At 36.7% G+C, this 12,706-nt stretch overlaps 1 protein-coding gene across 1 annotated transcript in view; it reads left to right on the top strand.

The window, feature by feature from the left end:
• The first annotated feature begins 6,289 nt into the window (after window positions 1–6,289).
• Window positions 6,290–12,706, top strand: part of LOC127978807 (zinc finger protein ZFPM2-like) — a 48,841-nt gene continuing 42,424 nt past the window's right edge. The window contains exon 1 of the mRNA XM_052583718.1: window positions 6,290–6,535. Within this exon, the coding sequence (XP_052439678.1) occupies window positions 6,496–6,535 (40 nt within the window). The 5' untranslated portion in view covers window positions 6,290–6,495. The remainder of the gene's footprint in view (window positions 6,536–12,706) is intronic.

Genomic DNA, 12,706 nt, shown 5'->3' with positions numbered 1-12,706 from the left:
ACATACAGTGTTAACAATTCATATCAATTCTTAAGGCAGGGCCTAAATTAATTAAGCTCTCATTTACAGACACACAGAAACCCCTCTGGATTTGACCTGAAGCGAGTGTTAATAATGCTTTTCTGGAGTAGCATTCGCACAATTAATTAATTCTCATTAGCAGCTAGTGAAATATAACAATTATCAAAAGGCTGTTAAAGTGATGTCTCAATAATGACGAGCCCGACGCTTCACTCTCTCTGTGGTCAGTCAGTAAAATCTCATTTAGTGTGAGCCTTTCAGTCGAAATAGGACCGTGCGTTTATACATCCAGGAGATGCATGCGGCATTTGCACAACACAGACACATGTTAAAGCTCAGAAGTGTATACTAATGTAGCCTATATTAAAGGTCTTTCATTACCTAATATGAATCAGTCATGAATGAAACATGAGATGACTCTGATGAATCTGAGAGGCAAGAGACTATCCCAGAAGTCCTGATTTCAATTTAAACACAGGAGAAACTGATCAGAAGGGTTCAAAAATATATTGATCAAATGTGGTTCTTTCATAATTCAGATGCCCTCTTTATCTGCTTTATCTGGAATGAGAGATAAACCCAGTTTAATTGAAATTGAAAGTAAAAACATTTATAATGTTACAAAAGATTAATATATAACTATTAATAAAATCATCCTGAAAAAAAAAAGGTTTTCCACAAAACTATGAAGCAGCACAACTTTTTTTTTTCAACATTAATATTAATAATGAATGTTTCTTGAGCAACAATTCAGCATATTATTATGATTTCTAAAGATCATGTGACACTGAAGACTGCAGTAATTATACAAAAAATTCAGCTTTGATCACCAGAATAAATTAAATTTTAAAAGACATCACAATAGAAAACAGTAATTTGAATTTGTAATAATATTTCACATTATTACTGTTTTTGCCGTATTTTAAATTAAATAAATGCACCCTTGGTGACAATAAAAGACTTCTTTCAAAAGCATTTATAAATCTTATCAACCCCAAACTTCTAGTTTAAATGCTATAAAATGCACGTTGTTAGCACAGCTCAGATCATTTAGTCTTGAATTGCCATTAAATTATATAAATATATATTTACTGTATGAGGAATGTTTGACTTTTGGAGACTTTTTTTTTTTTTTAGTTGGTGAAAATGAGATCTTCATCTGATCTCCTTCGGATCTCTCTGTTGTCAAGGGGAAACAGCTGAAATATTAAAGAGATGTGATTCGTGATCGTTCTTTACCAAAACATAATATTCACTTCAAAAATGATTCAGAGCATGCAGCGTTTTTAGTATCCAAGATTGCAACAACCAACTCTTTTTATTTTTTCTCCTCATGAATCAGCGATGTGCGATAGGACCACAGTGTGTGTGTGTGTGTTTGTGTGTGGCATGTACATGTGTGACAGCCACTGATTTAGGGCCCCAAGGACTTGCTACTTCCCTTTCCATCAGCAGGCGTTTTCAGGGGGCATGCAGTAATTTCATGGCTCGTTGAGGGTGTGCAAAACCTGAGCCACTGTCCCTGTTAACTTTCCTCTCGCCTGGAGCCTTTAAATGAAGTTATTAATCCAGCAAACACAAGCGGACCGGGCGCTCCCGTGGGGAGGGGAGAGATTCGCAGGCCCCGTCGACATCCGCGTCGCTACGAACCGTGTAATGACAATTTCATTTGTTTTTAAAGATAACTTTGACATCACCTGACTGGACGTCACCTGTCAGGACCGGTCGCGCTTCCTCTTCCTCTTCCTCTCCGCGTCGGTTTCCCAACATCCACCTTCTGCCGGCGCATCTGTTTCCTGTTTAATTGAAACAAGCCTTTACAGTTTCCCTACACCCCCTGCACTGAGTAAATGTGGTAAGACCACAGAAGTAAACATCAGAGGTAGAAGGAAGCAGCTTTTGCCATTCACTGCTTATCACCAAAGACCCATATGTTCACATAATATGCCTTCAATTTGAAGGAAAGGATAACATTGTCTACCAAATATCCCTCGCAGACAATGTTGGAGCAATAGAGACAAATACATCAAACTAAATGTGCTCGCCTTACTGTAAATATAATCTTCTGCTTTGTTTTTTAGGGGGAGGTAGAGCACACTTGCAGGAGTTGAGTTATTTTAGCCAGATTTGGCCATTTTAGATGTATTTTTTCTCTTTATGGATAGCACACAGGTGGGTAAAAGGTTGGCGGGGATGATGTTTTGCCAATTTATTTTATCAAATGAACTAAAAATGAACTTCAAATATATCTCACGCCAGAGGCGAAAACATATGCAAAACCCATTACGCAGGCTTCACCCTACCCCATTTCACACTATAATTCTATCAGATATCCTTTTAATGGTCTTCAGAAATGTGAAGGTGATGGAAGGCAGGTGCAAGGAGTTGAGGGCTTCAGACAAGACAGATAAAGTAACTGGATGAATTATGCCTGCTCGAGTCAATCTTCTCAGAGAGATGGGAAAAAAAGCATGGAGATGAACGCGGCAAAACCGTATGACAGAAGCCAGAACTGTCCCTGCCTCTGTAGTTCCTGGAGAAAGATCTCAGACTCGTTTGTTGGGTAGCTAAGAGCCATTTTAACCATTTAGGACATGATGTTACATCCAAAACGTCATGAATTATTGCATTTTAACCCTTATGTTCTCCTTATATGTATAGTGAAAGCGGTGAAGCACCAAACGCCTCTATTTCTACACTTTCAAAATCTTACAAATATACCATTTTGAATAATTAATGCATCGTAGAGTTCAAGTTCAAGCACTTCAACTCTTGTAGACGATGCCGAAAGGAAGTATAAGTTTATACCTGCTCATACATCCCTGAATATAATGAAGGTTAACAGATCTGGCTTGCTGTTGAAAATAGAGGGCTTCAGCTTGAGACTCACCTCCAGCTTTAAAGTCTCATTGGACTGCTTAATAATGAATCTGTTGTAGCTTTTGATAAATAAAGGTGGAGCTGAACTGTCATGGCGCTGAAATATGCAAAACAGGAAGTGTTTTGCTGAAGTTTCTTGAGAGCAAGACATTCCAGAAGTGAAAATTAAGTATCCTTAAAAAGAGAACTTCTTAGAGAAATAGCATACTTTAATATATACATAATTGTGAAATGGCATACTAAAATATGGACATAATTGTGAATGGATGTATTGTCTTTGGACACTTAATTGTGTGTTAATTGCAATTTATTATGGGACCTCTTTATGATCTCGCATCTTTATGATACTTCTGAAATATGGTTAAAGTGAACTGTTGAATGGCAAGCATTTACAAGAAATCTGAATATTCTTTAATGTCATTTCTATTCAAAAAAAATCTGTAAAATATATGGTAAAAAACCGGCAGCTGTGGTTGCCAGTATTATACCGTAAAAAATATGGTAACACCGTTTTACCTTAAATTTACAGTTTAATACCATAATTTAACTGATATGATGTTAATATACCCACGTATTGAAGTACTGAAATCTGTTTTGTACTTTTGTAATAGACTGATAATCATTAAAAGCAGGTGGTGATGAGAAACTCACGTGATGAAACAAAGCCCATCACAAACAGCTCTTAAATAATAAAATACACAGAAGGTGCACAGTATCATTCACACAAGCACTAAACACCATCATGGTGAGACTCATTAAACTGAAATACGTAATAAACATTAATTGAACGACATTATATGTAACATAAGACCCTAATAAACATAAAAATAAGAAGAAAAATGTAAAAAAAAAGACATCAAATTTAAACAAAATTTTAAATGCAATGCAGAGAATTCTGGGTTTTACAGGAAATTACCGTTATCCATTTAACAGGATTGTACTGTAGCATTTTCACAGTTTTTTACTGTTAAAATCACAGTATTTTTTTTACAGTTATGTGTTAAAATATATCACTTATTTGTAATGATGAAGTTGAGTATGTTTAAAATGTATTAACATTAAATGTAATATTGAATAACAATTACACTTAAAATTAATCAAAAAGAACACAAATATTTTTTAAACACAATGCAAATGTGTTTTCAAAATAAAAGTTTAAGCATATTTAAGTGTTTTAAAGCCTGATACCATAAGAGAACAGTTTTCAGTTATACAAAGGAAACTTTTTTTATGCTCTAAATAATCCAGAAATGGTTTGATCTGAAGAATAAAACGACCATCTAAAGAACAGTATAGCAACACAAAACAATCTATAGAGTGACTGAGGATTCTTGACAGAAGCCTATTGAAAGAGGCACTAAAGAAGCTTTAGTTTTAGGAGTGAAGAGGCTGTGATGCACTTTCACCCGTTCTGTATCTTCTGCTTCACAGAGGTCACTGCGTCCTCTGTGTTTTATATAGACTGTCTTTCCCTGCCATCATTTTACAGCACAGTTATTTACATCGCCCTCTCGGTTGAGCAAGATACGGCATAATTGCATGTTAGTTTTTAATTATAAAAAAGTAAGGCGATGGGTTGTGAGGTAGCATCGCATTGTTCCCGTCTTATCCGTGCTCTGTGATCGTGTGAGCCTGTCTCCTGTGCTAAGTGATGATAAGCCTGCTTTCTATGCTCGCTCATAATTAATCCATCTGCGGCGCGCCCCCGCCCTTGTCACGCTCGCTCCCGCGTCTCAATGGAACTCAATTCTCTATTGATATCTCCCATAAAAGAAAGGTGCAAATCCTTTAGATTGAAGACATGATTCCCATCCTGCTAAATCTCTGCATCTATAGTCTGAAAATGCATCAAATTACAAACAAGACTGGGGCTGTTTTTGGTGACAGACTTACAGACTTTTCTGCCATTTGGTTTTTAAGAAATGTGTCTTCTGGCTATGGAGGAATTCAGCGTGTTTGTGTATATAGAACACTTTACACTCTTAAAAATAAAGGATCCTTATTGGCAATGATGGACTCAAATATATTCATTTTTTTATTGAATGGTCTTTAACTATGTACTTACATTTAAATTAATTAATACAATGCACACTTATTGTGTACATAAATGTTTTTACATTATAAGTACAACAGTGGTTAATTTCTGTAGTTACATATAACTTAACCTTACCACCAAACCTGTCCCTAACCTTAACCGTATCCCACCTCAAAAGCAGCAAAAGTGTTTTACAATACAACAGGAATATAAAAGTCAGACATTCTCAGAAAAAGGGTACAAAAGCTGTCACTGGGAGAGTACTCTTTCAAAAGGTACACATTTGGGTGCATGTATAGTGTATATATATTTTACCTGAAGGGTATAAGTATCTTAATGGTACTTATTTGTACCTTTTGAAATGGTACCACCAAAAGTGATATACAGTATGTAATATTAAAGATTATTTTAAGAACTGTTGGCTGAATGGTTCTTTGTGGAACCAAAAATGGTTTTTCTGTGGCACTGCTGTGAAAACTCACTATTGGAGGATTTTGGAGAGTGTAGGGCACAATATATTTAAAAAAGCAGAGTGCAACTAATACAGAATATCAAATAAATTAACTGAAGTCACATTCATTAACAGTTCCGGAGGTATTTCTTTTTTTACCCCTTTCTGAATCAGAATGCATCAAAATCAGGTGCAAATAGTGATGCATTTAGAATGGGATACTTGAACACTGTTTGTATGCTGTGCAGAAAACACTGCAAACAGCCTATTTGTGTGTAATAGTGCAACATGCATGTTTAATCTAGCAAGAAATCAGCTCAGGAAAAAAAAATGTTCATATTTTATGTAAAATTGTTTTATTTCTTTTGTAATCTGATAAACAGGGACATGACAAACGTGATGGCTGCTGTTCATTCTTACACAGCCTATTGTAGGTTATAGGGTTGCACAAATCCTAGTTTTCCTGTCCTGTACCAAATAGGCTTTGCAGGACCCCACAGATGAGTCTATGACAGCAGTCTTTGGCAAGTGTGGACTCAGATGACCACTGCTCAAGCCATGCATATGCTCTTTACACTAAGTATGGAAGTATGCAATTTTGCACACAGCCTCTTTATTGAGTAAATGTAAATCCGTTTCATTTAAACTTTTACACTGTGTTGTTCTGTATTTAATTTTTCCTGCTACTATGATAAATAAAACAATAAACACTGGTTGTAATTAAGAGGGCAAGACTGCATTCGTGCACAAGCCAACTTCTACTAATCTGGGAAGTTACATATATTTCAGCAGAGCTGGACATCCCGAGGGGACAGAGAAAACAGCTGGTGAAATCTAGAGTGCAGTGGATGTGTGTGGACAGTGTGAGTCAGTGTGTGAGTGCTGCAGCTCTACGGCGCACCGCTGCGCTCAAACCTCCTGCAACAAAAGCCGAAGACGCGCTCCTCTGCGCTGTCAGTGTGCAACTTAACCCTCTCCACGACCAGACCAGCGACCCCTGACTGGACTCAGACTGCACCCGGGGCTTACAGACAGCGCGTTTATCTGGGTTTGGATGCATCGCGGTTTCATTTTGTAATCTCGAGTGAGTCCAGCGCGCGGAGCAGGAATGTCCCGGAGGAAGCAGAGCAACCCCAAGCAATTCAAACGTGAGTTTACCATCGCGGGTTTAACTCGTGCATTCTTTGGGATGACAGGACAGGTTGTTTTATAGCAGTTCCGTAGTTTCTAAAGGTTCAGCTGAAGTTGATGTTTCAGTTAAATTTTTGATATCGATTGTCGATCAGTCCGATGTGGATCAGAAATTTCAAAGGCTCGTTGATCTTTTATAGTTTGATGCCTTTATCAGAATTGTGATTAATTGTTCTTCTTCTTTTATTTCATATAGCCTATAAAAACAGAATTGAGATCTTTGGAAACTCTCGATGTGTTTGAATGAACGGCTGCATTGTTTGAATGAAGTAGAAGCATGTGCATTATGGGTTTGGCGACTTTTAATCCAGTGCATCCATTATAATTAATTGTAGTTAACTAATTATATATATATATATATAAGCTAGAAATAATACAAATAACATTTAACCATTGAAAATAGTAAAACTTTTTTTTTTTTTTTTTTTAATAATGCATACATTGAAAGACATCTGCAAGTGTATCTGTTGGTGCATCATACAGAGAAAGTGCTTTGGTCCACACCGTGAGAAATTTCAAGTGTTACTGAAATGTAGCACAAGGCAGCTCTCCAGAGCACCTTATTTATTTTCAGTCTCGGCATATTGCGCTGGAGTTTCTGTAGTGATGAAACTGTCTGCTTAGCAGTCCGGGCATATCAGCTCTCATCACGTCTGTTTTCTGCTTTTCAAGGTCTGCATTATACAGCAGGCGGTTGTAGTGATATCTCAATCTGCAGACGTGTCCCACATATTTCTGGAGTGATCTGAAACATTAGCACACAGCGGAGACTTCTTGAAATGACTGTGGGCTAGAGCACCTGTAAAGAGCTCAGCTTCACCAGCCACCTGCTTCATAGCAAAGGACAAAGAGGTTGTTATGGCTAGAGACGCTCCTTTCTCTTTTTACATTTTGTTCCCAATTGAACAGAGTTTGCCCTGTTATCTGAACCCTGGCGATTCACCCTGGATTTTCATATTTTGCCTATTCCATTCTCTGGCGTGCCCTCTGCGAGGCAGATAAAGCGAGAGCACTGAAAGAGCTCCATTAATTTGCCCCGATGACTGTGGCGATAAGGGCAGATAATGGGCTTGATAAGCTGGGGAAGATATACCATCAGAGACCCCATTATTACCATTAGAATTCCAGGCCGGCAGTCTGCTCCAGCCTGATAATCCCTCCCCCATCCTCCACTTCACATGATAAGACAAGGAACAGTCTCTTTATTAGCCCGCCTGGATATTCCGATAATATGGTGATAAATTATGTATTTTCTCTTCTCCCAGTATTTTAGCCCCATTGAAGGATCAGTCTCTCTCCTTATGGAGAGATAAAAAGGGCATTTCAGGTCATCTTTTTTTCCTTTCCCATGCGTCCCTCCCCCCTCGGCTGGGGTCTAGGGCTTTATTGTAATAAGATGTTGATGGTAAGGGAGATTGGATAGCCGAGGTGTCTTGGTGGGAGTGTAGATGTCAGTGCTATCAGCTCAGCATCTCCAGCACAGGCTGCTACCAGCTGTTCATTCTCAACACCCATCGCTGTGTAAATTTGGACAAATTGTTGGTGGGTGTCAGGCGGGACTGCCATGTAAATGACAGCAAGAATGGTCCGAGTTGCTATTGAGGTCTACCAGATGTTTTTGTCATAAACTGAAACGTAACTCATTGTTATGTTGAGGACATGTGTACTGTCCTACTGTCCTATTAAAAGCTAATAATTGCTGTTGGTCCTCACACTGTTGAGAAGAAGGCACAGCAGCTGTCACTGCGGGACAGTAACCTTTCAAAAGGGACATTTAGGAACGTACCATTTTTAGGACTCATAAGCACACTTTAGATAGTAATATGGACATTTATAGTACTAATTTGCAGCTGTAGGCATGAATAAGGTGCAAATGTGTAGATTTTGAAAATGTGACAGCTTTTGTGACTGTATTTTTTTTTTCTGAGGGAAAAAAGATACTAAAAGAGGCTGTAGATGTACTGAGCACTTTTTTATTTTTTATAATTACTTATTCACAGAATTTGACATTATGGTGTGTGTGTGTGTGTGTGTGTGTGTGTGTGTGTGTGTGTGAATGTTTGTATACACAGTGTTACCCAGAATAGATGCATATATTACACAACTCTCTCAAAAACTAGATTTTTGTGCTATCTTTGGATGTTTTTGTCTAATGACGGCCAAACTGTACATTCAATTAAGTGTGTTGTCTTTAATGTCAGTCTTCATCTCGAAAAAAAAAAGTTACAAAAGTTAAAATATATATATCATGTTAAATGCATATAATATACAGTTATTAAATATGATATATATACTCCAAAAAAAATATTTTTTACACACAATGCAAAAAAGGAAGAAGAGTTCCCTCTAGCATCATTTATGTGCAGATATTGATAGTATGATATCTATTTCAATGATATTGGCATGTTTTTAGTGCAGCTTAAGTGTTCAAATCTGTTTATGACCACTGTATATGCTTCTGAATGTTATGTTTCTGTTTCCGTGTTTTTGGTGTAACTGCTAATGACGTTTTGTTGCTAGTTTCTTAGTAGTCTTTCTTTAGCTTTAATTGTTCCCAATGCATCAATGATTTATTTGGAGCCTGTTATTCGTGGTTGTCGGGGCGCTAACTTAGTGCTGTCAGAATATGATAATTTATTTCATTATTATACCCTATCGAGGATGTCAGATTTGTTGCCTCTCCTTTATTCTTTTTTTAATCCATTTTGATTAACTTCGTCTGCCAACTGTCAGCGTGAGGCATCCCTCAGTCGCGAGCTATCTCTCACAGATCAGTGCAATATGAAGAGAGGGCTTATTGCGTGCCAACTTTCTCCCCAGCATCTGTTCAGCACTAATGAGCTATGAAGTGCTGTGGCTCACTAGCCCGCAGGAGGAGGAGGGGAACGCCACGCGCCTGTCTCACCCTTCTCCAGGAACGCTGGGAGACGTCCCAACTGTTTAGGAATGCAGCTACTGTTTGTTACACACAACAGTTTCACAACTCGCTCATTATAATGCCTTATTCTTGTCTAAAGCAACAAGCCACAAGAGGCTGTGCATTACAATAAAGGTAAGATGTGACTGTGGTAAAATGATTGTAATGCACAGTCTTGAGTGGTTTATTGCTGTAAAAAAGGTGCAAATGCAGAAGGAAAAAACACCAATAAAATATCAATAAATAGTTACATTTACTAAAACCATAAAAAATCACACACAGACAATAAAAAAAAAAATAAAAAAAATAAATAAATATATATATATATATATATATATATATATATATATATATATATATATATATATATATATATATATATATATATATATAATCTATAATTATATTAAAATTATGCTACCTTTCAAAATTATAAGGGCTGATTTTTTATGTTTTTTGAAACATAAAATTGTTTTTGAGTCTCTAATGTTCACTATTCATTTGATCAGAAGTACAGTAAAAACAGTAATATTTTCAAATTAAATAAAAAAAATTATATTTCAGTATCATTACTCCAGTCTTCAGTGTCACATGATCCTTCAGAAATCAGTCTAATATGACAACTTACTGCTCAAGAAACATTTATTAATATTATCAGTGTTGCTGCTTCATATTTTTATGGAAATAGTTGTTTACCGGATTATTTGATGAATAAAAAGTACATTACAATACAATCATTTCTAACACCATAAATGTCTTTACAGTCAGTTTAAATGTTTTTTGATCAAAGAGTGTAATGGTACATATGTATAAAATGTATAATTGTACATATATTGGCTCAGCGTGTCACTAAACCAACACAAAATACAACCAAACCAAATAGCACTATAAGACAAATGTACAAAAGACCGTCCTTAAAGTGCATCTGTAGGCTGCTTCTGGGATCAGTGGCTCTAAAAGAGGCCGACAGAATCAATGGCAAAAACAAGATAAGCGAGATGTTTATTTGACGAGCCTTAATCATTGATGCCCCTGCTGTGCTAGATGTCCTATCAGTGAGGTCCAGCGGCTCTAGGGGAACACGCCACTTTTATTCTCCTCACCTTCATTGAGCCTTTAGAGTTCAATGATGTTAAATCAATAACTGTTGTCAGATGCACAAACTGGTGCTTGGTTTTCAATGGGAACAAAAAGACGGCTCAATTAGAGAGTTTGCTCTGAAGATTTGTTAAAGAGCTTGTCCTTATGCTTAGAAGGCATGTCATTGTACTTGGCGGCCATCTTGGTAACGCCCTTGGGTGTCTGTTTTCTATGTCGTTAATAAGCAAGTAGAGTAGTCAAAACTGTAGATCAAGATTACACTTGAACAATGTCAAATCGGCAGTGGAATCAGACAACAAGGGTGTCGTATAGTAAATTAAACATTAAACAACCAATTTAATTTCTTTAGCTTCAGCTTATTTAGCTTTGTAATCCCTCTGTTTTATGCATAAAGTGTTTCTGCACTCTTTTTTACACCCTTTTTTCACTCTTATTTATTGTCATAAAAATAGTGGTTGATTGATCTCCTGGGCAAATAAATTGGCTGATATTTGAGTTTTTAAAATGATTGACATCAGCAAAAACGTGTTTCACCAATGTGTTGGAAGCGGACCATGTTAATTTTAGAGAGTACTTGATTGTTTTATTCAAACATTACTGATAAATATCCTGATATTTGGGAATTTTTTGTATTATTATTATTGAAAAAAAAGGTTGGATGATGTGTTGGAAACAGTTTTTTATTTTGAGATTGCATGCGACTTATTTTCACTTTTATTTATTTATTTATTTTTTATATATACTTGACATCGAGAGAGAGAGAGAGAGAAACACAAAGAGAGAGAGAGAGAGAGAGAGAGATCAGTTTGGCCAATGTGTTGGACGAGGACTTTTATTTTGACATCACAGAACACACCAGCACATGAGCGCACAGAGCAACAGTTCATCAAAATGATCATAAAAATGAGTTTTCCAGTCAAAAAATGGGACATATTCGGCCTCTCAAGTTGTATTTACAACTGGAAAACTCTGAGATCATTTTAATGAACGAGTTTATAAGTTGGGCGGGCCATAAAACTTTAAACATGGCGGAGAAGAGAAACATCGAAAAAAATTATTTTTGTGTTTTTCCCACAACAATTACATTGCTTTCTCTCGAGTTTAAACACGTGTGCTTAAACGTATTTAAATAACCATTTCATAGTTATTTGACGGAAATTTAACGTTTGCTTTTCTATGAATTCATTGCAGTTGTCATGTAAATAAATGTTTCTTTTTTATCAAGTTCTACATTTAAAACAGATAAATTAAGTTAGTTATGCATATGTTTTTACTATCTTTAAATAAGTAGTGTGATATCAAATATATCAGTCATTGGCCACCCTCCTCTCTCTGCTCATCCTTATACTATTTTATTTCATAAATCAAAGAATATTCTGTGGTATTATTAGGAGAGGGACTCTTGTTGAATATTTCCATCGTGTTGTTGGCTCAGTGAAAGGACTGATAAATGCCTCAGAGCACCTTCTCGTTTAGCTAGTTGTGGAAGTGAAGAATATCTTCCCTCAGTGACTGGTAAGAGTTCATATGTTACTTGGTCTGGACGTTTGTGGAGCTGTTCCTCACAGCAAGGTCATGTCATGTGGCTGAAATTTCACTTACTAAAGTTGAAGAGACAGAAATATATAAACAGAAGTGCAGAGGAGCTCAGAACGGTTTGCTTGTTGGATGCAGTTTTTCAATCAGTGTCTACTCTAAACCTAATCTAATCGAAGCTTAATAAATGAGTTATTTGAAAAGCCAGATATGTTTTCTTGTGGTGCCACAGTAAACGCTGTTTGTTGGGATTAGAGAGCTCGACGGTCTAATTTTAACTTCAGCACCTCCGCAGCAAATGTGATGGCAACGCTTTTAAATGCGGAGCGGAAAATCGCTAATGGCACAAATCCGGGGCACTAATAGGTGATAGCTGAAGTTTGTGTGAGCATCTTTGGCGAACTCCGCTTAAAAGTTCATAACTCAAAGTGCTTTCAGGGTTGAGTCTGCAAAGCTGTTGATATCAAATGACAGCCTTTAAGTTCTTTAATTACCTTAGTGATTGCGCAGAGCGCTCCCAGGATACGGGAATACTGTAAAGCATAATTATTAGTTGTGCTTTCTGTTTATATCA

The sequence above is a fragment of the Carassius gibelio genome, chromosome B19 (genome assembly GCF_023724105.1).
Source record: "Carassius gibelio isolate Cgi1373 ecotype wild population from Czech Republic chromosome B19, carGib1.2-hapl.c, whole genome shotgun sequence".
Lineage (NCBI taxonomy): Eukaryota > Metazoa > Chordata > Actinopteri > Cypriniformes > Cyprinidae > Carassius > Carassius gibelio.
This window is presented reverse-complemented; position numbering and strand designations above follow the sequence as displayed.